The sequence below is a fragment of the Serinus canaria genome, chromosome 27 (genome assembly GCF_022539315.1).
Source record: "Serinus canaria isolate serCan28SL12 chromosome 27, serCan2020, whole genome shotgun sequence".
Taxonomy (NCBI): domain Eukaryota; kingdom Metazoa; phylum Chordata; class Aves; order Passeriformes; family Fringillidae; genus Serinus; species Serinus canaria.
Genome location: NC_066340.1, coordinates 3,797,024 through 3,824,819, shown reverse-complemented (window position 1 = coordinate 3,824,819; position 27,796 = coordinate 3,797,024). Strand labels below are relative to the sequence as shown.

Below are 27,796 nucleotides of genomic sequence, written 5' to 3'. Positions count from 1 at the left end.
TCCTGTCCCCATCATTGTCCTACTCCCTGTGTCGTCATCCCTGTCTTGCTCCCGATGTCCCCATCCCACCCTGTTTTGGTCTCCACATCCCCACCCTGCCCCAGGCCCTGTCCAGCCCCCTGTGTCCTTGTCCTCATCCTATTATTGCTTTCTCCATCCCCACCTTGCTCTCAGTGTCCCCATTCCACTCTGCTCCTGTTCCCAATGCTCCCAATGTCCCTGTCCCCACCCTGTTTATGGTGTCCTTGTCCACAGCCCTGCCCCAGTGTTCCTCCCTATTCCTGTCCTGCTCCACATGTTCTGTCCTGCTCTCTGTCCTTGTCCCTATCCCCCTGCTGTGTCCCCATCTGACCCCACTCCATGTCCTTGTCCCTATATCCCTCTCCTGACTCCAGTCCCGTATCATTGTCCCTGTCCCCTGCCATGTCCCCCTGGTGATCCAAGTCCTCTCTCCTTGTCCCTATACCCCCATCCTGACCCCAGTCTAGAGTCCTTGTCCCTGTTTTCTGCTGTGTCCCTGTCCTTTGCCCTTGTCCCTATACCCCAGTCCTGACCCCAGTCCCATGTCATTGTCCCTGTCCCTTGCTGTGTCCCCCTCGTGACCCCAATCCCGTGTCCTTGTCCCTATACCCCAATCCTTACCCCAGTCCTGTGTCCTTGTCCCTGTTCCTTGCTGTGTCCGTGTCCTTGTTCCTGTACCATCTCCTGACCCCAGTCCCGTGTCCTTGTCCCTATACCCACTCCTGGCCCCAGTGTCCTTGTCCCTGTCCCGAGTCCCGTGTCCCTGTCCCTTGTCCCCGCTGTATCCCGGTCCTTGTCCTTGTCCCCGTCCCGCTCCCGCCCGCCCGGGTCCCCCCGTCCCCGCCCGCCCCGGCCCGCGCGCGCTGAGGGGGCTCCGCGCATGCGCCCCGCGCCCCCCGCCCGGGCTCGGCGGCCGAGGGGCCCCGGCGCCGCCACGGGCCGGACCCGGTGAGTGGGGCTGAGGGCGCGGCGGGACCGGGCCGGGCCGGGCGGGGGCCTGAGGGCACCGAGGGCGCCACCCGAGGGGCCGGAGCCACGGGGGACGGCGGGGGGCTCAGGGGACCGAGCGGCCGTTCCGGGGGCACCGGAAGGCGGGAGCCCGAGTGCAGCCGCGGGCCCCGAGGGGACGGAGCCGCGGCGGGCTGAGGGAGGCGGGAGCCCGGAGGGACCGAGCCGGGCGCTCCGGGGGGATCCGGAGGCGCCGGGATGAGCCGGGCGCGCTCCGCCGCCGGTGCCGCCGCGAGGGCCGGTGTCACCCCCCGGGTCCCTGCGTCCTCTCCCTTCCCTGCTGCCTTCCGCGCTCCGGACGGGGTTCCCGGGGTGTTTGTCCCGAGGGAAGTGATGCCCGAAGGGCTTTCCCGGGCGGAGCGCCCGGTGCCCGCCCGCGGCTACACGTGCCGAACCCCTCGGTGATGAAAGGAGCGCTCCCCGCGCTGCCGAGCGCGGGATCGGAGAGACCGCACCGGGAGACGCCACCTGTGTCACCCCCGTGCCCACCGCTCCTCTGGTGTCACCCCGTGCCCACCTCCCCTCCCGTGTCACCTCGTGCCCACCTCTCCTCTGGTGTTACCCCCGTGCTCCTCCCGGCTCCGGGCAGGACAGGGCTCCTCGTGGATCCCCAGCGCAGTCCGTGGGAGCAGCAGCAGCTCCTGCTCCCAATTCCCTGCCCGGTTAAACCTTCCCGGTGCCGCTGGCAGCCGGTGCCAGCCCTGCCTGGAGCTGAGGGGCCACAGCCGTGCGGTTTGGCATTGCTTGAGGAAATACTTCTCCAGCTCCAGGAGTGTTTGCACAAAGCTCTCAGACACGTGGGGGGATTGTTGGGGGTGTCCTGTGCAGGGCCATCAGTGTGGCTTGATGTCCTTGTGTGTCCCTTCTCACCGAGGACATTCCGTGATTCTCTGGGCACAATGAGGAGAATCCTGCTCTTGTGTCACATGGGAGTTTTGGCCTCCGTTGGGCCCAACTTTCACCCAGCGTCATAAAATTTCACAGGAATGACATTTGTGCAGCTATTTTTCCTGGCCTTTTAAAGGCAATTCTCATTTCTGTTGGTAGGAATTAGTCCTGACACTTTCTGGTCAGTGTGACCTTGCTTCCCAGTGAAGTGCTGATTTTGTTCCACCGTCAAATTAATTACAAATAGGAGATAATTCACAGGGATTAATTAGGGCATGGATGTACCATATGGATTCTGGAGCAACAGTTGATACCACCAGGTTCTGATTTTTCATTGGGTATTTGATTGATATTTGGAAATGAGAGCGGGAACAAAACCCTTCTATCTGACAGACCGTTGATTGCTGTTATTATTTCCATGTCTCCTGCCTGCTCTAAGTCAGGATAATTGGTTAAAAAAAACCCCAAACTGTCCCTTCCTGTTAGAAATCTGTGTCCTGGGGATGTTCAATGAACCAGCTGTCAGTGCAGTTACCAAACCCTCCGTTCTTCAGGTCATTTAAGGGAAAATGTTTTCTGTCAAGACTCGTGTTTAGGAAAATGCAAGGTGCCTTTCTCTATATTTTTGGTACTTTCCAAGTCTGTTCCAAAGTTCTGCTTGTGCTTTCCTGAGGGAACAGGTCAGCTCACTGGAAAGCAGGATGGCTAAGGAGTTTTAAGAGGGAATTTGAGCCTTACTGTGCTGTTTGACTCAGAGGGAAAGTCCTGCATTTGCAGCAGCGCTTGCACGAACTCCGGGGAGCAGCAGGGACGGAGCTCAGTGGTCACTGGTGGCTCCTGGGGGTGGGCTGAGCTGTCACATTCTGGTGCCTGGCGAATGCGCCGAGAGCTCCAGCGAGGGGTTGGCCCTGGGTGACATTGAGAGCAGCAGTGGAGCGCTGGCTGTCCCCGTGGCTGCCAGGGCGGCTGGCCCTCGGCGACACTGAGGTGGCAGCAGTGGAGCGCTGGCTGTCCCCGTGGCTGCCAGGGCGGCTGGCCGGGGCTCTGAGCATGTCTGCGGGCACCGAGGCAGCCAGGTAAGAGCTGAGGGGCTGGGGCTGGGCTGAGCGTGGGGTCTCCGAGCCTTTCTCTGCTGAGAAGAGCCCTTTGCAGGGTATTTCTCCAGAATCAGGAACGTGTCTGACATTTCCAAATGGGAATGCCAGCAGGAGCACGGTGACAGGTCCCTTTGGAGGTGTCACATCACATGGAACTTGTTTTACGGGAGCATCCCTGTTTTTTGGACTGTCTTGGAAGTACAGCTGCTCCTTGGAGTTTGTCACCCAGCACCTCTTGTCTTTTTTATCAAGGTTTTGATCAGTTGGAGTGATGAAAAGTTACTAAAAACGTTTTGCTGACAGGCTGTTCCCGTACCAAAGGGTCTGACTGCCTTTAGTGCTTTCAGATTAGAGCTGGTAAGTTTGTCCTTCCATTGATGGAGGAGACTATTGAGTTATTGCTAATAGAAGCATTTCCATTTACAAATCTAAATGTTTTCTTAATATATAGAACAATATTGCAATTTTTTTGGGTTTTTTTTAGGTGACTTGTTTTACAGGAGTGTCTCTGGTTTTTGGACTGTGTTGGAAACACAGCTGCTCCTTGGAGTTTGTCACCCATCACCTCTTGTCTTTTTGAAATGGGTTTATCAAGGTTTAGATGAGTTGGAGTGATGAACAGTTATTAAAAATGTTTTACTGACAGGCTGTTCCCTTACCAGAGGGTCTGACTGCCTTTAGTGCTTTCAGACTAGAGTTTGTAAATTTATCCTTCCATTGATGGAGGAGACTATTGAGTTATTGATAATGAAAACATTTCCATGTACAAATCGAAGTGTTTTCTTAATTTATAGAACAATATTAAAGTTTTTTGGGTTTTTTAAAGCAACTCACAAGTCTGAATGCAGGATTCTAGACAAGGAATTGTCATGAAATACCTCTTTTTTAGATGTGTACCATCCTCAGCCCGTCATTAAGGGACTTTTTTTGCCCCTCACTTAAAAGCAAACACCCAGCTCATCACAGATAATGTGCAAGTGATGCAGATACTGGTAAATAACTGGAAAATTTGGGTCAAGGACTGAGAGCACAGTGCTTGCTTTGAACAAGGCAGAGAGGAGCCCCAAGAGGGTTGGGAATGTGAGGAATTCCGGGGGTCCCAGCCCTTGGTAGGGGAAAGTTAAAACCCAGATGCTGGGCAAATGGAGAGCAATTTTAAGAATTTATTTTGGTACACCCTGGAGAGTTTCAATTATAGGCACAGTTCTTCTAAAGAATTCTGTGGTCCTAGAGGTGAAACTTTATCTTAAAAAGTCTTTTCTGGGTTTGGATAGTCCTAGAGTTTACAAGAACAAATTTCTTTAAAGCTCTGAAATTTAATCACTGATGGAGAGTTTGTGATGAATTTTAACACCTAAATTCATTGATTTAGTAATTTGCTGACTGCCAACAACTTCTGTGAGTCAAAAAAATCCCCAAACTTTCCTCATCCACCACTTTTGCCAAGGAAAAGATGAGATCCAGTGCCCGAGGTTGTACCCAGGAGTGATCAAAAGAGCAGCTTAGGAACACCCACTTAGGAGCTGGATAATCCAGAAGGTGCCTTCCTTGGGTGTGTTATGGATTGGGTCACTGAAAATCCTGTGCCTTGGTGCTTCTCTGGGGAGCTGGAAAATCCAGAGCCACAAGGGCTCGGTGGTGCTGCTGATGCCTCGTTCCTGACCCAGCTGTGATGCTGGAGAGTGAGCAGTCCTTCTGGAATGGTGAGCTTTCCATGGAGAGTGAGCAGTCCTTCTGGAATGGTGAGCTTTCCATGGAGAGTGAGCAGTCCTTCTGGAATGGTGAGCTTTCCATGGAGAGCTGCTGGAGCCCCACAGAGTGTGTGAGCCCAGGCAGATCCTGCTCACTGGGGTGAATTTTGGTGATTTGTGATCATTGGCACCTGCAAGGGGCTGCTGGCTGTGTGAAGAACTGATGGAATCAGGAGTTGGACTTGGATGATTTTTGTGGGTCTTTTCCAGCTCAAGATATTCTGTGATTCTCAGAAATCAGGCTGCAGCCTCGCCATCAAAGGGGGCTGATCTTGGGGCTCTTTCCTTAAACCACTTCACATTTTCAGCACCTTTTTTAAAGGTGGAAACCACGAAGAGTTGCCTTGTACAATGCACCTCTCCTGTGCCTCACCCTTCCTGCTGGGACAGGATTCCCTGAAGCCCAGCAGGAACTCGGACAAGGGTGGTGATCATTAAACACTTGGAGTGAAACCCTGGTGGATAATGGACCCCTTTGTTGTCCCTCCCGGGGGATGGGCACTGCTGCCTCATTAGGGGGAAGGTGATCCTTTGCTCCCACCCTGCTTCCAGCCTTTGTGTTCTGTGCTGCCACTCCACAGAGCTGACCTGTGCTCCAGATTTATGTATTTTTAATCTGCTTAATAGGAAGCAAATTATTGCCATTAAAGAAGTTCCACTACAATTCCCTGATTTTTATGGTGCCTCTGCTTTGTCCCTGCTGACGTGCACAGGGAAGCACATCCCTGCCCAGCCAGCAGGGAGACTCCCTGAGTTACAGATGGCCCCTGGACCCTGCTGCCAGCCCCTCACGGGTGGCTGCACGGCCACCCCTGTGTGCCCTGCTTTGGAAGGTTTTATTGCAGAAGCCCCTGGCATTTATCAGTGTTTCCAGCTGCTCTCGGCACTTCCTGCAAGCAGCAGGAGTGCAATTCCACTGTCCCGTGCTTGTGCCATGGAATAGCAGGCTGTGCTTTTTATTGACTCAAATTATGGTTAATAATGGTCAAAATGTATTAAATCACATTTCACTTCCTGTGTTCAGTATTGCTTAGTACATAAATTCCGCTCTTGGAAAAAACCCATGTTTTTAAAATGTCAGTACCACCAAATTTCCCATTCACTGCCCATTCTTGGTCCTGGTTTTGGGAAGCTCGTTGCTTTCCATTAAAAGCTACAAAAAGGAATTTATCTCCAAAATGCATCTTGGAGAGGAAAGGGCAATGTTAGCATTTCCTTTTCTGACCTCCTCATACCATAAATATGAATTGTTATTGCTGCTCGGGTGGTGACACACAGTTCTTCCCAAATTCAGGACTGTCTGGAAGATGTGGCTGGGATTTTTAAAAACTTGACTTCATTTTGGTGTAAAATGAAGATTTCAGGTGAAAGTTCTTGCATATGTTGACATACTCAGCATGTGGCTGGGCAGTTGTGATCTTACTGGTGATTCCTGGTGAAGGATATACTGAGAATGGCAAAAAGAAATCTATTTTCCTTCTGGAAACATAGAGAGCTTGGTTTCATACCTCAGTACTGGCCAGTAATTCCTCAGTGATTCTGTTTCAAGGAAGAATGTGATTCCGTTTCAAAGCAGAACCCAGGCACAACCCAAGCAGTAACACAAGTTACAAGGTTTTCTGGCTATAAATAAAAAATCTATATTTGGAAAAAACAAATAGTGTATTTATGGACAAAACTGTATTAAAGGAAATGTGATGGAAAAATTGAGTCAGATGAGCTGATGTATGAAGCATTCCCCTCTGGAGTCATTGGGCTGAAAAATGTTTTATATGCCTAAACTTGAACAGATGCTTCAGCAGACACACACACACAGTCCTCCCCCGGTTCATATTAGCAGTTCTGCTCATGCCACTGTGATTAATTCCCAGACCAGCCTGGTTTAGGCTCTTTTCAGGGGGCTCCGGGATATTTCCACATCATCCAGGTACTTAAGCCATGCCTAGCTGCAAATAAGCACCCCAGATCATCCAGGTACTTAAGCCATGCCTAGCTGTAAATAAGTGAGCAGCCTGGATTATTAGCAGGATTTGTTTCAAGCTTTGCATTAGGCATGTGTTTAAATGACTCACTGAGCTGGGATTTACATTTTTACACGGGAATGAAGGATTTCTCTCTGTTACCTTGCCTAGATGGAAATTGGTGGAGTCAGGCAGCTTTTTTGCCTAAACAAGTCCATGAAACCAGCTTTGGGCTCTTACAGTTATTAGTTCCACCTTTTTAGTTACAAATTTGTCAGAAAACAAGTCTGAGTGTGCGTGCCTGACCTCGATTGAGATACTGAGGAGGTCTGAAGGAGGGAGGGAGCATCCATATGGATGACCAGCAGATTGTGCCTCATGTCCTTTCCAGTCCCAATGTCGAATGTGCAGTCGGTGGTGCTGGAGGAGGCTGACAACTGCATTGGATTATTTTCCATCGAATCCCTGCTCTGGTTCCCCAGAAGTCTGGGGATGCTTCTGTCCACTTTGCTTTTCTGATGAAGGAATGTAGAAAAATGACTTAATGACTTCTGGGTCTGAACATGGGTCTGGCTGTGCTGTGCCAGGGGAATGCAGCTCCTGCAGGATGAGGGATGATGCTGGTGGCAGCAGGGGATGGAGCTCCTGCCCGCAGTGACATCCTGGCATGAGTGGTGCAGCCCTGCCAGACTCGGAACAAGCCATTGCCTGTGAAGTTCTGTATCTCTCTCATGCTTAAAATAGTCAAGAGCCTGGAAGGGTGTTTGTATGTCTTGTGTGTGCCCATGTTCCCTTGAGGGGGAGTTTTGACTCCTTGTTAACTCCTGGAAGCCTGGCTCTGCTGTGGATGCAGGGACAAGGATGACACCCAGCACTGTGTAGTCCTGAGGTTAGAGATCTATCTGTAGGCAGGCAAGGGGGTGGGTGTAGGTTGTGCACATGGGGCTGCCCTTGGTGTCAGTACATTTTTTAATGGCATAAAATTAAAATAGTTGAAGTTCCTAATGTGTCTTGCAGCTGTGCTGCCCTGCATGCAGCATGTTCCCCTAAAAATCTAAAAATCTCTTGATTCTCAGGGTAAACATTGAAGTAGTTGAGAAATGACTGAATTTTACTTGCAGCAGATTCATTCGCAGGAGTTACTCAGCTTGTGCTCAGACATGGAGTTAACTATTTTGAAATGAGAAGAATTTTCATGGTGGAAACTGTGATTCCTGAGATATTATAAAGCAAAATAAAATGTAAGTGTTTGGGAGGAAGCACATGGCGATCTTCCACAGAGCCATATGGAAATTATCTTTATTCCATGGTTTGTGTGAAGTCTTTGCTCCTTCTGGAGCTGACTTGGAGCCTCCTCCTCAGTGCTGTCCCCAGCTTGGTTTGTATTCCTCGCCTGCTCTTGCTCTCTTTGCAATCTGTGACCAAACCCTATCGATCCGGGTGGAATCCGATTCCCTGGAGGGCTGTGCTGGACAGAAATAAATCATGGCTGCCCTTCAGGTGTTCCCATTGCCCGGGCTTGTCTGGCACATGCAGAGTTCCAGGGGGCTGGAACTGAGCAGTGATTAACAGCCCCTGTACCAATTCTGTTCCCTCTGGTGTCTGCTTGTGCCTCTCTTTCAGCTGGTTCACGGAGGGGCTTTTCCCCAGCACCTGGAGGCACTCACTCCTGGCTCCTTTGGAGCAGCCACATGGATCAGCTGGAATCTTCCCTGCTCCAGGGTCTTGTTCCTGACCTGCCCCATGTGGGGCTGTAGCAGAGCAGGCGAGAAGCTCTGGACTCTCTCAACATTCACTGCTTTGTGCCTACAGACTTACCCTTGTCTGAGGCACTGCTCCAGCTTTCAGTTCTTGAGGGGTTTTCCTTCTCCAGGCTGCTCCAGGTGTCACAGCTCCCCTGTGCCTGTTTCCCCCCTCAGCCTTCTGGCTTTTTTCCACTGTCCTTCCCCCACCAGCCACTCCATACCTCTTCTACAAACTCCTTCTGTTCTCCTCTGTTCCCATGATAGGAGCTGGCAGAGTGACCAGAGCCACACACTGTGGGTGAGCCATGGGCACTGAGGGGGACATGGCAGAGTGACCAGAGACACACACTGTGGGTGAGCCATGGGCACTGAGGGGGACATGGCAGAGTGACCAGAGCCACACACTGTGGGTGAGCCATGGGCACTCGGGGATGTGACAGAGTGACCAGAGCCACACACCATGGATGCATGTCACAGGCACATGGTGGCACAGGAGCATGTGCTGGGTGTGCTTGTCCTTTGACACTGGTGAAACACTGTTTTGGGGCCGTGCTGAGCTGTGCCAGAGCATTCACAGAGCAGCCTGACAGCCCTAAGACCTCCTGCTTGTTGAGGCCATCTCAGGGCATATCTATTTTTAGGTGAAATTGAGATTTATTATTTTTATTCAATGTATGCATCACTTTATCCATGTGGAATTCCATCTGCCATTTTATTTCCAGGTTGCATAGACTCATATGGTCCCTGTGCTGCTCTTCATGGTTGCTTATCCACCCCTCCCTTGAATATTTCCTTCAGGATGCTGGGTCACATCCAGACAGTGTCCTGGTCTGGCACAGCCAGCCTCTCCCTGTGACCCTTGCTCTGACTTCCCTCCCTTGCAGGAAATGATTGTTTACTCCTACTCCCTTGCCTCCCACCCAGCTGTCTCCGTACAGGGACAGTCCCTTTTCCAGTGGCCTTTTGGGGTCCCTACAGGAAACCTCAGATGAGAGAGACTCACGGAGGTTAAAACCCAGAAGATCTGGAGCATTCTGTGGGGCTGGAGGTGCCTTTACAGAAGCCATGCTGACTTTTCCCCTGGTTTATTGTATTTATACAGAGAATCAATGCCCACTAATTGTGCTCTGTGTCATTAGTCCTGTGTGAATGTTTGGAGAACTACACTTTGCCAGGATTTTCTTCACAACCTGTCTTGCAAAGTTAACATGGCAGTTGCTTCCCTGTCCCAAGACAGTGTTAGGAATGGCTGTACTCCATGCTCCATTAAGCCCTTGGTGGATCCATCCAGCCCTTCCTACTGTGACTCCTCAGTTTGGCCCTTTGCTCTGTAACCTCCCCTCCAGTCCCTCCAGCAGTGGGAACCAGTTTCCCAGTGAATCCCAGGGGAAAGGGCTGGCAGAGAGCCTGGAACTGCTCCTGGAGCTGTGAGTTGTGTGTAAAGGAGTCACAACATTTTCCCTGGATGGGTTTGTCATCTCTTTCGGTGACATTAAAGCTGAGCCTGTTCCTGATGGTGGCTTTCTGCAGGGACACTCCGTCAAGGTGAAGGTGGGAATCTGGAGTGGGAGTGGTCTGAGGGCTGGAACAGCTCTGGAGATGGGCTGGGAGAGCTGGGGGTGCTCAGCTGGAGAAGAGAAGGCTCTGAGGAGACCTTACTGTGGCCTTCCAGCTTATAAAGGGGCTTAGAAGAAAAGTGGGGACTTTTTGCCAAGGCCGGTAATGACAGGACAAGGGACAACACTTTTAAACCTAGAATGGACAGCATTAGATGGGACATTAAAATGAAACATCTTACCATGAGAGTGGGCAGGCCCTGGCACAGGGTGCCCAGAGAAGCTGTGGCTGCCCCTGGATCCCTGGCAGTGCCCAAGGCCAGGCTGCACAGGGCTTGGAGCAGCCTGGGATAGTGGAAGGTGTCCCTGCCATGGCAGGGGGAGGAACAAGATGAGCTTTAAAGTCCCTTCCAACCCAAACCAGTCTTTGATTGTGTTGGCAGTGGGTGCGATTGCCTTAATGAGACAATCCACCAAACAGCCAGTGGTTCCTTATCAGGAGCGATCTTATCTGCAGCTGATTCCCCTTTGTGAGAGTGAACGAGCTGTGACACAGCAGATGCTCAATTACCCTTTGTTTTAAGAATGTTTTTGCAAGCAGACCTGCTGGGCTCTGTGTTAGGAAGTGGCCCGGCCCTTGGGCATTCCCGGGTCACCCAAACAGAGGTGATCTGCCGGCTCCTGGTTGGAGCATGAAGTTCACTCCGTGATTAAGATGTCACCAGCCTCCCAAAATCTTGGAAATAAGAAGCTGGGGAAGAAGGACTGTTGCCCTGACCATAGCTGTGGCTGCAGTGTCTCAGTGGATTTTTCCTGCCCCCAGCAGCCCCACGACTCAGTACACACCATCCCCTGGTCCCCTTGGTGCTCCCCTGTCAAGTCTCACGCCTGACTCAAGCACTGGGGAGGCTGATCTGCCCTCAGTTTGCTGCTAATTGTCCCAATCTGTGTCGATAATAAGTCAGATAAAGTTCTTGACCAGGGAAAGCAGTCAGGTGGAAAAACTGACCCGTCTGCCACTGTGTGCTTGTGCAGAGTGCCTGTCACTGGGAAAAGGGCTTCTGGCCTCCTTTCATAAAAGAGGAGTTATTTCCAGCTGTTCTCAGGAGGAAAAGCCCCAGTTGGTGTGTGTGTTTCCCAGCTGGAGTGATGGAGCATAGGGAGTTCATTAGTGCTTCAGGTCTCTTCCCAAGGGAGTCTCAAAGTATTCAAGTCTATCAGAAATGGACAGTTTTATGTTTCTTATTTCATTACAGGGAATTTTTTTTCAACAAATAAGTCACTTAGTGAATCTATGCATATTTATATTCTAAATTTTATCTTTGGCAAAATAAAGCTGTTAAGACTCCTGTTGAACTCAAGCTGGAGTAACATTTTAATGCCAGTATGGCAATCTGCTGCCTTACTCTGCTCCTTGTCTCAGAATAAACTGTGTGTAAAACCAACTTTATTGAAACAAAACTCTTCAGCTGTTTCTGTGGTTTAGCAGCAACTTAGGAGAAGTTCAGGCAGCAGTAGAGTGAGTGATGTCCTGGCTTGTTGTGGACCTGTTCTCTGGCAAGGTGCTGTCCTTGGCTGTCTTTCCCAACACCTTTGTCAGGAAAATTAATCCACAAACACCAGAGGTTTAAGTCCAAAAAGGAGACAGAGGAGTCCTTTGTCTTTATTCTAATAAAGGGAGAGGCCATGGGACATTCCCCTGGATCTCTCCAATTTTTGGAGGATGCAGCCTCCCTTTTTATCCCAATTTCCCTTCTCTCTTTCCCCATTGGCTGAGGTACTTGAGAGGTTCAGACTTCCCAAAACACCTGATACCAGAGGTTCCCCTCTAATGTATAACCCTCCCTTTTAATTTTTAAAATTCATATGGAATTTAGGGTTTTTTCTTCCCCATTGTTTCTTTCATCTTTCCATGTCTAATTTCATTTATCAGCAAACCTAAAGTTTATTTGTAAAAGCAAATATCTTCTTCCATTCATCAATCAGTGGAATCCTTCCCATCCCATTGTTTCTTTTATCTCCCAGTGCTGGTTTTATCTACCAGCAGACCCACAGCTTGTTTGGAAAGACAAACCCACTATTCCTCTCACCATCCTCATGGATTGTTGTGCCATTTGGCACAGCTGGCTGCTGTCCTGCTCAGCTTGGGGCTCTTCACCTGGGGACATGCAGAGTTTGGTGAAGTCACAAGGGGCTGCAAGGCTCTCTGCTCCTCTGTGTCCCAGAATGGGAACAATCCAGGCCCAGTTTATCAGAGCTGTTCCAAGTGCTGGGTGCCTTGAAAGCCCCAGCACGGCAGGGAGGGTTTGCAGTGGTGAGGCTTTGGTTTGCAGTGTCCCTCTGCCTCTGAACATCCTTCCCTCTCTGCAGAGATGCTCTTGTAGAAAACGTGATGTGGATTTGGTGGAGTTGCCGGCTGAGGCGGTGGCTCCCACTAGACCAGATAGAGCTGGGGAATAAAACTCTTTTTTTTGAATGTAGGTCACAGAGAAGCAGCTGCCATGTTGCAGGATGGGTGACTGGGGAGGTTGTGGCAGACTGTGTCGAGCTGTGTGGTATCTGTTTCATTTGCAAGCTGTTCATGGTAGTCTTTGAGGTTTATCTATGAAGCAAACACTGTCGTGGTTTCTTTTGACTGTCATAAGATGGTGGTGGGAGCATTAAGTGTTCATCCCCATTGACTGCCTCCCGCTCAGCCAAGTGAGAGCCTTTGATTTTGATGTACAGGAGCCGACAGAATTGCTCTCTTTTGGCTTCTCTCTCCTTCCCTGAAATGGCCGTGAGAGTGATATTTGGGTCAGCTGCCTCCAGTGTGTCATTTTCTTTTGACACTCATCCCTCTGAGCACAGAGGAGGAGCCCGCTGGGGAAACACTGTGGAGCTGTTGGCTGCACTGGATCGGGTGTAGTTAAAGGGCTGTTGTGGTTATCTGAGTCTCTGATCACATCCAGGCAGGGAGGTCTCTCTGGTGCCTGACTGGAAGGATGGCCTTCCCCAGCCCTTGCTGCTAGAGAACTGCAGGGATCCAGGTAAGCACATGGGTGTGCAGCCTGTCCAAAGGCTGCTGCTCTCCAGCAGTGCCTGTCCCTCTGTGCTTCCCTGGGATGCAGCACCCAGAGGTGCTGTGTGTTCTGTTCCTCTTCCCTGTGGACCCTTGTGGCTGTGTCTGGGGTAACAGGCTTGTTCCTCCTTCCCTTGCTGCAGGGCTTGGGGTCGTGGCCTGAAGTCTTGGGTGGGCCCAGGTGCTGCCATTCCCTGGGTGTCACAGGTGGGTTTGCATTGTCCAGGCTCTGCTCACCCCAGGTGTCCTCAGGTGCAGCCCTGAGTGACAGGGCTGGTGCTGGGCCTTCCTTCCTTCCTTCCTTCCTTCCTTCCTTCCTTCCTTCCTTCCTTCCTTCCTTCCTTCCTTCCTTCCTTCCTTCCTTCCTTCCTTCCTTTCCTTCCTTCCTCCTTCCTTCCTTCCTTCCTTCCTTCCTTCCTCCACTCCTTCCTTCCCGCCAACTTCTCCTTACTTCCTCACTAATCCTTCCTATCCTTCCTGGTTCCTTCACCTCCTTCCGGGTTCCTTCCTTTCTTCCTTCCTTCCTTCCTGTGCTTCCTTCCATCCTCCCTAGATCGCTTCCTCCCTACTCCTTCCAGGTCCTCTCGACTCCAGTTCCCTACCCTCTCCTTTCCTTCCTCTTATCCCCTCTGGTCCGTTGTCCGGTCCCATATATTCCTATCCTTCCTTCCTTTCCTCCTTCCTTCCTATCCTTCCTTCCTTCCTTTCCTATCCTTCCTTCCTTCCTGTCCAATTTCCTTCCTTCCTTCCATTCCTTCCTTTCCTGTCCTTCCTTCCCCTCCTGTCCGTTTCCATCCCCTGCCACCCTCCACTCCCTCCCAGTCCCCTCCCATCCACATTCCTCCCTCCCCCTCGCCATCACGCTCTCCCTTCACTCTCCTGCCCTTTCTTTCTTTCCCTCTGCTGTTCCCAGACTGGTGAGCCACCTCACTCTTTCTTGAATTGCTGTTGGCCACCCAGGACCTGCCTTTTGTCATTCTCCTCACTGCAATTTTTCCATCTTTACCCTTCCATTTGCCATATTTATTAAAATAACTGCTGGGAACACAGTTTCCAATGGGCAGCAGTACAATATTTTAAATATTTTAATAAAGCATTGTTATATCATGCCAGTACCCGTAGCACTGTGTGGCAGTTGTCCCACACTGACAGGGGAAGGAGCTCAGGTCACAGTTTCAGTTGCTTCTGTGGCTCAAGTCCCTGCAACTTTTCCCCTGTTTATTATGTTCATTCTTACAAGAAAAGTCTTAAATTGCTTTGCTTCTGTTGCTGTTGCCCAGACTGTTCTCCATGGTGCCCAGGGAATGGTGGGCAATTGATGGTTTTTGAATGGTGGAAAATTGATTCACAGAAAATTCCACTTACACATAAGAAAAGCTTTTTTTATTGTGAGCATGGTCAGATGTAGGATCAGACTGCCCAGTCTGACTTTTCAATGCTTCTTTCTCTGGAGGTGTTTAATAGGCTGCCCAGAGAGCTTGTGGTGGAGTTATTTAAAACCTGGCTGGCCATGGGCCTTCCAACCTGCTCTGGGATGTAAAATATGGTGGTTTAAACTACCAGTTATCAGAACATTGCCCATTTCTGAAAGGGATGCATTTGCTACAAGGGAACTTTGGGGTTAAGCTCCTTCAGAAGACTGAAATAAAGCTCTGTCACAAAGGGGCTGTCACAGCCTCAGAGCAGTGAGTGTTGGGGTGTTTGGTCTCATGTTTTGTCAAGAGGTAGCACATTGTGTGTCTGAGCCCTGACTGAGGAGAACATGGTGCCTCATCAGTTGTTTGCCTGGTCCAGGAGTGCTCCTGGGGAGGAGAACTCTGGTGTTTGGGAGATCAGTGCTGACTGTGTGTGATCATGGAAAAGCCTGCAGGACCCCTGTGGTGTGGGAGAATGGGAATTGCCAGCTCACACTCTGAGTGTTCTGTGTACCTGAGGCCATGCTCACCCAGTCTGATGGTCACTTCAGCTGGTAGGAACAGTGTTTCTCAAAGATGCCCTCTGGATTTTTGGATTTTAAGGGTATCAGTCCCCAGATCTGTTGTTTGATGCCAGCCTGGGCTGGCATTTGGTTAAACACTTGGTCTTGATCTCAGAACAGCAGTGTTGAGCATTTTCTCTAGTATGGCTTGAACTTCAGATTCAAATTCTTTGGAAAAAAATTAAAATTGTCTTTTACCTATCCTGTAATTCCTTGTTTTCAACATCCAGCTGAATTACACGGGGAAAGCTTCCCTGTGCTTTACTGAATTCACAGAATTCACAGAATCACCAGGTTGAAAGAGACCTTCAAGATCATCGAGTCCAACCCAGCCCCAAGACCTCAACTCACCCCTGGCACCCAGTGCCACATCCAGGCTTGTTTCAAACACACCCAGGGATGGTGACTACACCACCTCCCTGGGCAGCCATACCAGAACTTTATCACCCTTTCTGTAAACAACTTTTTTCTTAATATCCAGCATATATTTCCCTTGATGCAGCTTGAGACTGTATGCTCTGGTTCTGTCAGTGCTGCCTGGAGAAAGAGACCAATCCCAGCTGAGCACAGGCACCTTTCAGGAGCTGTAGAGAGTGATGAGGTCACCCCTGAGTCTCCTTTTCTCCAGGCTGAACAACCCCAGCCTGGTGGGTCATGCTGGACCTGCCAGTGCTGCAGGAGCCCAGTTCCTACAGGAGCTGCTCAAACCAGATGGGCTCAGTGGGGTTAAACTGTGATGGAGAAGAGCTGTGAGATGTGTGAGGCTGGAGGAGAGGGGGAGCACTGGTGGAGTGAGCACTGGGTTGGTTCTGAGCTCCAGGAGCCCTCCTTGGATTATTCCTCATCTGCCAGCAGGTTGTGGAGGAGGGGGTTTGTTCCTGCCACAGGCTTCAGTGCCAGCACTGTGCTGATCCCCAGGGTTTGGTGTTGGTGTGGCCCAGGCTGCCTGGGGAGCGGGGTTTCAGTGCAGGCTGAAGCAGCACACAGGTCTCTGACCACTTGGTTTCCTCCTTGATCACATTTCACATCACCACAGTGCTGCCATCACCTGGGGCTCCTTCTGCCTCCTGATACCTGGCATCTGCAGGATGGGTGTGAGGAGCAGCCTCAGGCTGGTGTTAGGCTCCAAGAAGTGCCAAACTGGGCCTCATTCTCCCAGGCTCTGAGCTGGAACACCTCATTCCCATAATTCAGAAGGGATGCTGATTGCTGAGCATGTGTGAAGGGATTCAGGCTGACACAGACCCCACAATGGGCCTCCAAAAATCTCATGAGGTGGCAGAGACTGTAGAGCCCAGTGTCCATTTCCCATGGTGTTGGGAAGGGTGAAAGTTTGACAAGAAAGTCTCACAGATTTGTATGCTTGGCAGAAAGATTTTTGAATATAGAATCTGAAGAAGGAATAGAGATGGAAGCAAGTTTTGCTGTAGAAGGAAAGAATTGCTGAGCCAGTCTTACTGGATAACCAAGGAGACAAAGGGTGTGTTAGTTAGAAGGGGTTTTTATGACTTAGAGCAAAGGATAAACCCACCCCAAACAAGAAAATGTTTTTACCAGGCAGAAAGAGAGCACAGGCAAACAAGCCTGCTGATGTGGCAAGTAGAAAAAAAGTGTCAGAATTTTCCACTGCAAGAAAACTGAAAAACAACTTCTACCTTAAACTGTAATGTACTGACTGTGAGTGATTGGAGAACAGTAACATGAATGTGGTAATGAAAGTAATGATAGGTTATAGATAATAGTTAAGGTATAGATTGGTTCTACTCTATAAAGATGCTCAGCAAAGAAAAGTCTATAATGCATTGTAACCAAAACCAAAGGGTCTCCAGGCCTGCCTGCAGCTGGAGCTGACAGCTGTAGGCACAGCCTCTGCCACCCATGACCCTGGGCTGCTGGAACATCTTGGATGGAACAAAGTGCATTTTGAGGAGCCACCTGGAGTCCGCATCTCTCAGTCAGGCTCAGCTCGTCCTGTCCTGGAGCTGCTGGGGCAGTCCCTGCTGTGCCCTGCTGGTCTCCGGGTCTCTGTGGTCAAGATGACCCCAAGATGTCTTAGAGAGTCTCTTTTCCCAGCCTGGCAGCCATAGAAGGAGTCAGGATTCTTCTGTTCTCGTTCTCAGGGTTGTTTATTATTTCTTAGCTATAACATTCTTTCTCTGGCCTGCCGAGGTCTGTCTGGCAGGTTGGGTTGTGGCACACTGACTGCCTTCAGGGTGGTGTTATCTTTTATACTAAAAACTACGTGTACTTTATTTACAGTAATTTCCCAATAGTTATCACCTATGCTAGTCAGTATTTCTGTTCTAAACCAATCTAAAAGTGCCAACATCACCCAGAAGATGGAGGCTAAGAAGAAGAAGGAAGAAGGACAAGGCATGCCCAAATCACTCCATCTTAGCTTCTGAACCCGCATTCTAAAAACTCAAAATCCTACTTTTCTATCTTGTAACAAACTAACTGTCATTCTACTTAAACTTTTGTGGCTTGTGAATCCTCATATAAGGTTGGTAATTGTTTTTTCCAAGTGCTAAATCAAAGGCACAGGTGTTTTTGACTCTGTGCCAAGGTCTCTGAGCCCCCTGCCAGGGTCTCGAGTCCTCCAGGGCAGCCAGAGGAATTTCCTGGGTTCCGAGCGTTCTGGGGTGCCTGGCCTGCCCTGCACACACTGCCTCCTGCAGCAGCACTCTTGCTGGAGGTGCAGTAAAAGCTGGTTTGGGCCAGCACAAAACACGTCGTGATTTCATCTGAATTTTGTCACTGCGGGGGAGTGTTGCTAAAATTGTCACTTGGCTTTCCATGTTAGCAGTACCTAGAGGGCACGCCGAGGCGACCGGAGGTTCATGTCTTAGCTGCAAATTCCAGTTTATCTGTAAGCTGAATGCTCGGGTGGGTATATGTTGATTTTCAAAAAGACACGTACTTGACATCTTTATTTTTTTGACAGCGCAAGAATCTTATTATATCCCTACCTCTTACCCATATTTTCCTGTTCTATTTATATCCCACATAGGAGCTGTGGTCTCATAATTCAGCGTGGGGTTTTGTAGACTCGGGGGATTGGTCTGGGAATCAGCAGAGCCTTGTTAGCATGCCTGGGATTGGAAGGCACCATTCAGAAATGGTTTCCAAATTGACATTGACATTGTGGCTTTTTCCAAACCATTCTCTGCTGTTGCCACGTGAGCCCTGCCAGATGACAGAGGATTTATTTGAAAGAGCACTGTGTGCTCTCCAAAAAGTCCCAGCCTTTCCTTCCCAAATATTCTGTAAGATTAAAAATAAAAGGCAGTGCACTCTTCTTATTCCTTATCATCATTACTGCTGAAAATAGGAGTAAAATTGGTGGGGATTGAACCCACTTCCTTCAAGGAGGATAGCTGGGTGACAGCTGTGAGTTGTGTTATCCCAGGGATATCCCCACATCCTTGCTCTTGTGTCACTCAGGACAATGGACACTGGAATTGCTGCTCAGGGAATGCAGGTGGCATCAGCACAACACTCACCAGGATTCAGGATGTGTTGGCACCATTCCAGTGCTGGGTCTGGCCATGGCTCTCTGCTTTCTTGAGCAGTAAAGTCTTACTTGTTTTCCAGGTTAAAAAAAACTGAACCCCTCTGCTTCCTCAAAAGTACTTGTAAATCATGTGATTTCTTACTTTTCAATGTAAATGAGATCTGAATGAATAATGCTAATTATTCATTCATCCTAATTCAAATACTATTTTAATTAGCCTGTAGGCCCAATTTCACTTTCATGCAGCATGAAACCACTTTTGATTAACAACAGAATTGCCATGCATTTCTTCTTTTTTTCCCTGCCCAGCACATGTCTTTTTAAACTGCTTAAAAACAAAACAAAACAAATAAATCATTAATAAATTAATCAAATTTCATTAGCATGACCTGGGAAGACATAGTTAAGGGAGGAAAAAAGTCTTTTGTAGATATATTCATTCTCCTTAACAACTGCCTTGAGGGTATGAAGCCTTCAGAGAAGCCTTGTCTGAGGAGCTGCTGGTGAAATACGAAAATTTAGGGACCCTCCACCACTCCCTGCCATCAAAGGCAGGGACACCTTCCACTAGAGCAAGCTCCAACCTGGCCTTGGACACTTCCAGGGATGGAAGTGCTCTGCTCTGGGCACCCTGTGCCGGGGCCTCCCTACCCTCATGGTAGAATATCTCCAATGTCCCATCTCACCCTGCCCACTCACAGTTTAAAAGCATTGTCCCTTGTCCTGTCACTACAGGCGTTGATAAAATGTCCCCAGTTTTCTTACAAGCTCCCTTTATACTGAAAGGTCACAGTCTCCCCAGGGCCTTTCCTTCTCCCTGCTGAATCATCCCTGTTGTCCCAGTCTGTCTCCACAGCAGAGGTGCTCCAGCCCTTGGGACATCTCTGTGGACTCCCACAAACAGGTCCATGTCTGTCCCATGCTGGGGGCTCCAGAGAATTCCCCCCTTTCCTGCTGCCCACACTGCTTTGGATGCAGCCTGGGGGACAGTTGGATTTCTGGACTGTTGCTGGTTCACGTCCTGTTCTTCATCCTCCAGTATCCCCAAGTCCTTCCCTGCAGGGATTCTCTCCATCCCCCCACCCCAGTCTGTGCTGCTGTTGGGGTTTGTCCCAGCCTGGATCCTGGACCCTCCCATTGGCCTTGTTGAAGTTCAGGGGGTTGCCATGGGCCTGCTCCTCCAGGCTGTCAGGATCCCTGGGAATGGCATCCCTTCCCTGCAGGACATCAGCTGTGCCCCTCAGCTCGGTGCCATCCTTGGCATGCTGAGGCTGTGCCAGCCCCACCTCTGTCATTGATGGAATGACATGAAATGAGTCCTGGGACCACAGAAACATCACGGGAGAGCTTGGATTGGATGGGATCCACATGGATCTGCAGTCCAGCTCTGTGATCCTCACAGGCTGCCTAGTGCTGAACCAAACCAGCAATCCCTGCACCCTCATGCCCAGGTGCTTTGGGCTGTAGCTGCCAGTTTGTGCTGGGCTGGGACCAAGAGGCTCCAGTTTGTGCTGGGCTGGGACCAAGAGGCTCCAGTTTGTGCTGGGCTGGGACCAAGGGGCTCCAGTTTGTGCTGGGCTGGGACCAAGGGGCTCCAGTTTGCACTGGGCTGGGGCCAGTGTGTGCTGAGGCAAGGCCAGGAGATGGTTCCAGAGGTGTTTGGGATTTCACAGCCCAGAATGAGGCTGCCTTGACACTGACCTGGTGCTGGCTGTCCTGCCGTCCAGGTGCCCTTCATCTCAGGGGAATGGGGAGACTGCTGGAGCAGTTTGAGTTTCCTCCTGCCCCACTACTGTCCCTGCCCCACCTCAGCTGTCCCATCCAAGGGCTGGGTTTGGAGCATTTTACAGTAACTGCTGCTCCACAGTGCAGCTCTTCCCACCATGGGTGGCAGGAGGTCACCACTGTTAGAGGAAAAAGCTGAAAGGAGGTGAAAATTTGAATGTTAAAATATTTAAATTCATAGCCAACCCCCCCATGGGCTGGGTAGAGGACAGGGCACACCTGAGGGGCCATTCCCTGGCTGTGTGTGAACACCAGCTATGTTAACTCCAGAAATTCTTCACCTGAGGCTGATTTCTTTCTTCCCATGTACCTGCTCCAAATTCTTCTTCATCCTCTCTGGTTGTCAGAGCCTGCAAAGCTTTAATTCAGGAGCCAGCCCACTGTCAGAGATAAGCCTCCTGATATTTCATCATGGATCCTGCCCGCTCCAAGGAGCCTCCTCTGCTGGAAGTGCTGAAATGAACTTATGACAAATACAAGAAATGAAAGTCTCTCTCAAATGCACTTTCTGGCATGACTTAAATTAGCTGAAATTGCTGACATTCTGCCTTTCTCAGATGCGTGTCAGTGTCCATAGACTTTTCTTTCAAACATTGGAAAATTATTGAGTTAAATGTTGCCAGAAACAGCAGCTGCAGGAGCGTGGGTGTACGTTGGGTGAAGGTTACTGTGATGTGTCTGGGTGCTGCAGCACACAGGGGAGGAGAGGCAGAATGTGCCCCTCTAACCTTGGCTGATCCCACAGAACGGAAGGACACCACCGGAATTCCACTTGGAAGTTCTTGGGTTTGTACTGCATTGAATTTGGATGGGCTGAACCTTTCCAAGACTTAATGACTGTCATTTTGCTTGAACCAAAACATTTCCTTAAAGACCAGGAAGTTCTTTGCCTGCTCATGGCTCCTCCCGTGTTTGTCCCAGCAGCTCTGCTCAGGACTAGGACTAAATGGACAAAGTGACACTTTCTTGGCAAAGACAATCAGCTCTTGGGCAGCTTCAGAGCTCCACAGCCAGGACCCACTAATTGGCAGGTCCTGGTTGTTAACCACAGGTTGGGTAAATCCTCCTGCATCACAGAGCTGTGGGAGCCCCAGCATATGTCTGTATGTAGGTCTGGCACTCTGTGCATTGATACAACTGGTGGAATATGGGTTGGGAATCACAGGAATCATTCCTGTGTTGGTTTTGGTGCCTGTCTGCAGGTAGAAAATGCACTGTGAAAAGCTGGCACGTACCTTGAAGAAATTTCTTAGATGGGAGATAGCAGCTTGTCTAAAAGTAAAGATTCTCTTACTGAAATCTGCACTCATTTCAAACTTCCCTGTCCTTAACTCCTGAGAAATGTGACAGTATATGAAAATTTAAAGGCTGGTTCCTGCTCTTACTCCAAATTTACATTGGCAACAGTGTTTAATTAATTTCAAATTTACTTAGTAGTTTACTTTCAGTGAAAAGTGTGGCCATGACATTTTCAGTGAATAAGAATTAACCTCTTAAACTCCTTTGGGTTTTGTCTCTTTTTTGGTTGATAAATCACGAGGTGCCAGTGGGGACGTGCCTGTCCTGTTGGTGCCCAGGGTGATGAGATGGGCAGAGCAATGTGGTGGGAGAGGGGTTTTGGGGCTCCTCTCCTCTGTTAACCTCCTGTTCCAGATGTGGGGTTCACCTGCCCTTGCTGCCCATTGCCCTTCTCAGGCACATGCTGGACCCCCAGACTCACGTGCCCCTCATCTGGACCCCAGATCTGAGTGGGAAATGCTGAGTGTGAGGTGTCTGAAGCACTGTCTCATCCCACTAACACAGAACTCAGGTGGCAGAGCTGCTCTTGGGTGTCTTTCTGAAGTGGGGGTGCCAAGCCCTTGCTGCAGGGAGGGGCTGCACTGGGACTGGAACCTCTGGTCTCTCTGCCTGTTGAAAAGCTGTTATTTCAGCCAGTGCTCTATGGAATGATGGCAGCAGGGTTGTGTTGAAGGGGAGCTTGGCTGGAAGCCTGGGGGGGATTGCATGCACTTCTAATAGCTGGTATCTATGGAACACATCTGGTTCAAACCTGTCCTTCTTCAGGGCTGAGTGCAGGTGGCCTGTCCACCTGAGGGAGGGCTGTGGATTTTTGTCCTAATTGGTACTTTCGATGACACATCATGATCCTACTCATTGCTCTGGGGATTCACTTTCATTTTCCTCCTATGTTTCCCAACTAAACAAATTGATCTTTGTAAATCACTCACTTTTAGGCATCTTCCCTGTCCCTCAGCTGGTTTTGAGCCTCCTGTACCCACTCTCTGATGCTGGAGCAACTGCTGAAGGATGCGGCCGCAGGCGCCTGGGGCTGTCTCGCTAACAAGGAGGTAAGATCACCCCCCTGGCTGCTGATTGCAGGTGACGCAGCCAGGGCTCCATCCATCTCCTGCACTCTATCAACAGCCCTCCCTGCGACCCTGATCCTTCAGGAGCCTCATTCCCTTCCCTGTTAAGTGAACACCCACAGCAACCTGTTAGAAAACCCTGCTCTGCTGGTCCTGAGCTGCCCTGAGTGTGGTTCAGGCAGTGGGGCTGTTCCAGGGACCTCAGCCTCCACAGCAATCTGTGTTTTCCTGTACTGGTAACTCTCATCTCCAGTTCTCAGCCTGCTAACTTGTGTCCCATGGGCCCATTTTGTCAGCAGCCACTCCCCAGCTGAGCTTGGGAAGATCAGCCTGACTGCCAGGGATTTTCAGAGCTGCTGTAATTATGGAACTGATCTTGGACCTAATATGGGAGTCATTTGTCAAGACTTTTGTTACTTCTAATCACTTAATATGGCCTTTTTTAATACTCTCCTGTGCTATTTTTTTTTCTCCCACTGTCATGAAGGGATAAATCAAATGTCCTGCACAGCCCATCCACACCATATCCCTGCTCTTGGCTTTTCAGTGAAACACTGAATTCCACCAGAGGGAGATCACATTGATATCCTTTAATTCTGCATTGCTTGCATCTCCTTACATTTCATTATTTTGCCTATAAACAACTCTGTAATTACGTGGAAAAAGTTGAATGGTTCCAAGTACTAGTTTTCCTCCAGTCTCCTGGAATTTCTTCAGGTTAAGAATAAGAAATCTTAAGAATAAGAATTTATTCAGTTTAAGATCAGAGTGCTAGAGATTTGTCCAGTTCTGAGTTCAGGATCTGTCACGAAATGTTTTTCTGATGTAATAATTTTTTTTAATAATCTTTATGTCAAACTGATGCTTGACATCATCCAAAGTCTGAAAGATGCCTCGTCCCTTGTTGCTCTAACAGTGTTCAGCAGTGTTTTATCAGTTTCCCTCCTTGGAGCCCCAGGAGGGCCTGCAGTGTTGCTGGGGTTTGTTCAAAGTGTTGCCAGACAGGAGTTTCCCAGGCTGGGATTTTTACTGTTAGGATTGCAAATTTATCCTGGAGTCCTGGAATGGTTTGGGGTGGAAGGGACCTTGCAGCCCATCCAGTGCCACCCCCTGCCACGGGCAGGGACACCTTCCACTGCCCCAGCTTGCTCTAAGCTCGCTCCAGCCTTGAATACTTGAACACTTCCAGGGATCCAGGGGCAGCCACAGCTTCTCTGGGCAACCTGGACTCTGCAGGCATTGGAATTTGGCAGAGTTGCCCCTGGCAGGCTGTGCCAGCCCCGCTCGGGAGCGTGGCCAGGCCCGGCAGTTCCGGCGCTCGCTCAGCTCCTGCCAGCGCCGTCCCTTCTCCCCTCAGCCCCCACCACTCACTGCTGTGCAGTAACTCTTACAAAAGTTTTGACAGGTAGCTCTTTCTAACCAGCCTTTCACTACAAAATCCACACTGAAATCTTTTCTGAACCTGGGAGGAAGGTTTTGAGCCTCCCAGAGGGGCTGGACCCAAATTCATCCACAGGATGGTTCAAGCATAGTTAGGAGCTCCTTGGCCCAGCCCTGTCCTTAGGCTGGCCCTGCAGGGTGACACTGCTCAGGGTGACACCAGGTTGTCCTGCCTCTGCATCACAGCTGGGCTGGGCCATCCCTTCCTCAATTAGGACAGCTGGTACTGCCCTTGGGCACAGCAGTGTGTCCCGTGGGTTGTGGCTGAGACCATGATCACCAGCCCAGGCTTTAACAAATAAAAACAAATCTTCTTGTCAGTGGTGGAATGTGGCCAACAGCACCCAGAAATCTCATGGGCACTTGTCTTCCCATCCACTGTGTTTTGGAGGCTTCAGCTTCCCCTTTAAATGTTTTTATCAGCCTGTGACATACAGAGCAGCTGTGTCTGTCTTGGGTTGGGGAGTAGCTTTGGGAGCATTTTTTAAATGAAATTATACTGAACTGCTACTTTTTCTTACAGCAGATTCCTCAAAAGCCTGCGGAGGAGACGTAGGATCTTCAAGCAAATTCTGGCAGCTGGATCCCGATAGCAGGTGGTGGTCACATACATGGAGGGGTGTTGGGTGTAAAAGTGAAGTTGAGTTTGAACCATTTAGGCTCAAGCTGATAAACTCATAAATATGTGGGGATTCTGTTTGTTTTTTAGATAAACTCATTTGACCACCATGAGTTGGAGTTTTCTGACCCGTCTGTTAGAGGAGATCCAGAACCACTCAACCTTTGTTGGCAAAATCTGGCTGACAGTGTTGATTGTGTTTCGGATTGTCCTAATTGCTGTGGGAGGAGAATCCATTTATTATGACGAACAAAGCAAGTTTGTGTGCAACACGGAGCAGCCCGGCTGCGAGAACGTCTGCTACGACTCCTTCGCGCCTCTCTCGCACGTCAGGTTCTGGGTGTTCCAGATCATCCTCGTGGCCACTCCCTCGGTGCTGTACTTAGGCTATGCCATCCATAAAATCGCCCGGATGGTGGAGCACAGCGAGGCCAGCAGGAGAGCCAGGAGGAGGAGCTTGCCCATCCGCTGGAAGCAGCACCGGGGCTTGGAGGAAGCTGAGGGTGACCACGAGGAAGACCCAATGATGTACCCGGAGATCGAGGTGGAGAGCGTCCGCGAGAGCAAAGAGAAGCAGAGCCCTGCCAAAGCCAAGCACGACAGTCGGCGGCAGATCCGGGAGGACGGGCTCATGAGGATTTACGTCCTGCAGCTCCTGGCCAGGGCCCTGTTTGAGGTTGGCTTCCTGGTGGGGCAGTATTTCCTCTATGGCTTCCAGGTGAGCCCCGTGTTCGTGTGCAGCAGGAAGCCCTGCCCGCACAACGTCGATTGTTTCATTTCCAGGCCGACCGAAAAGACCATTTTCCTGCTGATAATGTACGGGGTGAGCTGCATGTGCCTGCTCCTGAATGTCTGGGAGATGCTGCACTTGGGCTTTGGCACCATCCGGGACACACTGAACGCCAAGAAGAAGGAGCTGGTTGACTCTGGAACCTTTAACTACCCCTTCACCTGGAACACACCCTCGGCTCCCCCGGGCTACAACATCGCGCTGAAGCCGGAGCAGATGCAGTGCACGGAGCTGTCCAATGCCAAGATGGCCTACAAGCAGAACAAAGCCAACATAGCTCAGGAACAGCAGTATGGCAGCAACGAAGCGAACATTCCCTCCGACCTGGAGATCCTGCAGAGGGAAATCAAAGTGGCTCAGGACCGCCTGGACCTTGCCATCCAGGCTTACAACAACCAAAACAACCCCAGCAGTTCCAGAGGGAAGAAATCCAAAGCGGGCTCAAACAAAAGCAGTGCCAGTAGCAAGTCAGGAGATGGGAAGAACTCGGTCTGGATTTAATGTTGACTCAGTTGATATGCTGTGGTTTTTTCCCCTAGTTTATCATAACCAGCAGTCCCATGAATAATGGCTTCCATTAAGGGAATTTTTGACTCTGCTGATTTTCAGGGATACCGTTGGCTCGTGATTCAGCCCCAGAAAGGGTTTATACACTGACTCTAGGACTTTAGAACTTTATTCTTTTGTCTTCCAAGTCAGGGGACAAATAGGTATATTTAATTCATTCTCATTGAACGGTTTATGCTGTATGTACAGTATTATAGTACATTTATTATGCACAATTTTTTTTGTATTTGTACACTGGATCTGATGTTACACTTTTATATCAACAAGGACAAAGCAATGGATAGCCATTAGCATTTTGTTAATTTTATTATTGTTGTCTGCAGTTATGTCATTGTTCTTCCTCGTTTTCCAAGTAAAACTTTTTATAAAACTTTTCTATGCTGCGTTTCCAAAGTGCCTTGAACATGTGGAAGTGGAGTCTCTGGGAAGCTCATGGGTAGGGAAAGATTTGGGAAACCTCTGTCAGTGGTGCTTTTTTACTAAATTAATGTGCTGCTTGCAACCTGGAAGTGTCATCCCATAAGCTCCTATGTCCTACAGGCTCTTTCCTTTATGGAAAATTACTTATAGGAAAAATGTGTGTGTGTGTGTGTGTGTGTGTAGGGAGCAGGAGTTGCCAGTTGTGGGGCAGAGAGGGCTCAGGGTTCCCCACACACCTTGTGCAGCAGGAGAGAGGAAGCACTTCAAATTCCTGCAAAACATCCAGAAAAAAACTGAATAGAAATGACTGGATTCAGTAAGTCTGCATGTTTCTGTGAGAGTGATGGGAAGAGAAATTTGTGAAGCCTCCTGTTGTGTAACACCCCGTGCCCAAGGGCAGGCAGTGGTACCTTTTGGGGAGGGTTCCTGTGCTTTCCAAACTAATGGGGTCAGATGGAGCCCTGGTAGCTCTGTCTGACTGGAATCCCCTCCCTCTCCTGCAGCAGCACACACGAGCTGGCTGGGGAGTCTCAGCCCTCTCAGAATATCAATGATTCTGCCTTATTCCAGACCCCTCTTCCTTCCATTCTGTCCAAGTTTTGTTCAGACAGAGCAATATGTATAATTTAGCTTTCTGCTTGAGAGACCAGTCCGACCTGGCATTCTGTGGGTTTGGCATTAAACTTGAATTTACAATTAGCAGAAGGGGAGTGAGGGACTGATGCCTTTGGCTCTGTCTTTCTGGCAAGGAGCCGGCTCTGCTGGGAGAGACGCTGATAAATGTCTCTGCTTTCTGCTGCTATTTATAAGAGATTCAGGACCTTGCTCTGCTCCCTTTCTTTTTTCAGGTTTCCATGCATTTTAATGTCTTTTGGGGGCCTGTTTCAAGGCTACCTCAGTCCCTCATCAGAGCTGGGTCAGGATTCACAGAATCATCAAATCCCAGAATGTTTGGGGTGGGAAGGGACCTTAAAGAGCATCTCATTCCACCCCCTGCCATGGGCAAGGACCCATTCCATTATCCCAGGGTGCTCCAAGCCCTGTCCAGCCTGGCTTTGGACACTTCCAGGGATGCAGGGGCAGCCTGGGAGGAGTGAGGGATGAGGAGTGAGGCTCCGTGGAGGACACAGATAAATCCCTGCCCTCTTCCTGTCCCTCAGAACATCCAGGGGCAGCCCCCACATTAAATTTGCTCCAAGGGAACATGAGCATGTCCCTGCCCCCCCTCT

At 49.9% G+C, this 27,796-nt stretch overlaps 1 protein-coding gene across 3 annotated transcripts; it reads left to right on the top strand.

Moving 5' to 3' along the window:
- Window positions 1–915: 915 nt before the first annotated feature.
- On the top strand, window positions 916–26,523 carry GJC1 (gap junction protein gamma 1). 3 transcript variants are annotated; one of them, XM_030231743.1, is made up of 4 exons: window positions 916–969; window positions 22,600–22,713; window positions 24,695–24,767; window positions 24,881–26,523. In XM_030231743.1, exon 4 carries the CDS (start codon window positions 24,900–24,902, stop codon window positions 26,079–26,081), a length of 1,182 nt encoding a protein of 393 aa, XP_030087603.1. In that variant the 5' UTR covers window positions 916–969; window positions 22,600–22,713; window positions 24,695–24,767; window positions 24,881–24,899; the 3' UTR covers window positions 26,082–26,523. The 3 variants fall into 3 exon arrangements, with proteins under 3 accessions (XP_030087603.1, XP_018776867.1, XP_009094816.1); XM_018921322.3 differs by lacking the exon at window positions 916–969 and adding an exon at window positions 2,831–2,993 and having other exon boundaries at window positions 24,698–24,767; XM_009096568.4 differs by lacking the exon at window positions 916–969 and adding an exon at window positions 2,831–2,993.
- The last annotated feature ends 1,273 nt before the right edge of the window (window positions 26,524–27,796 follow it).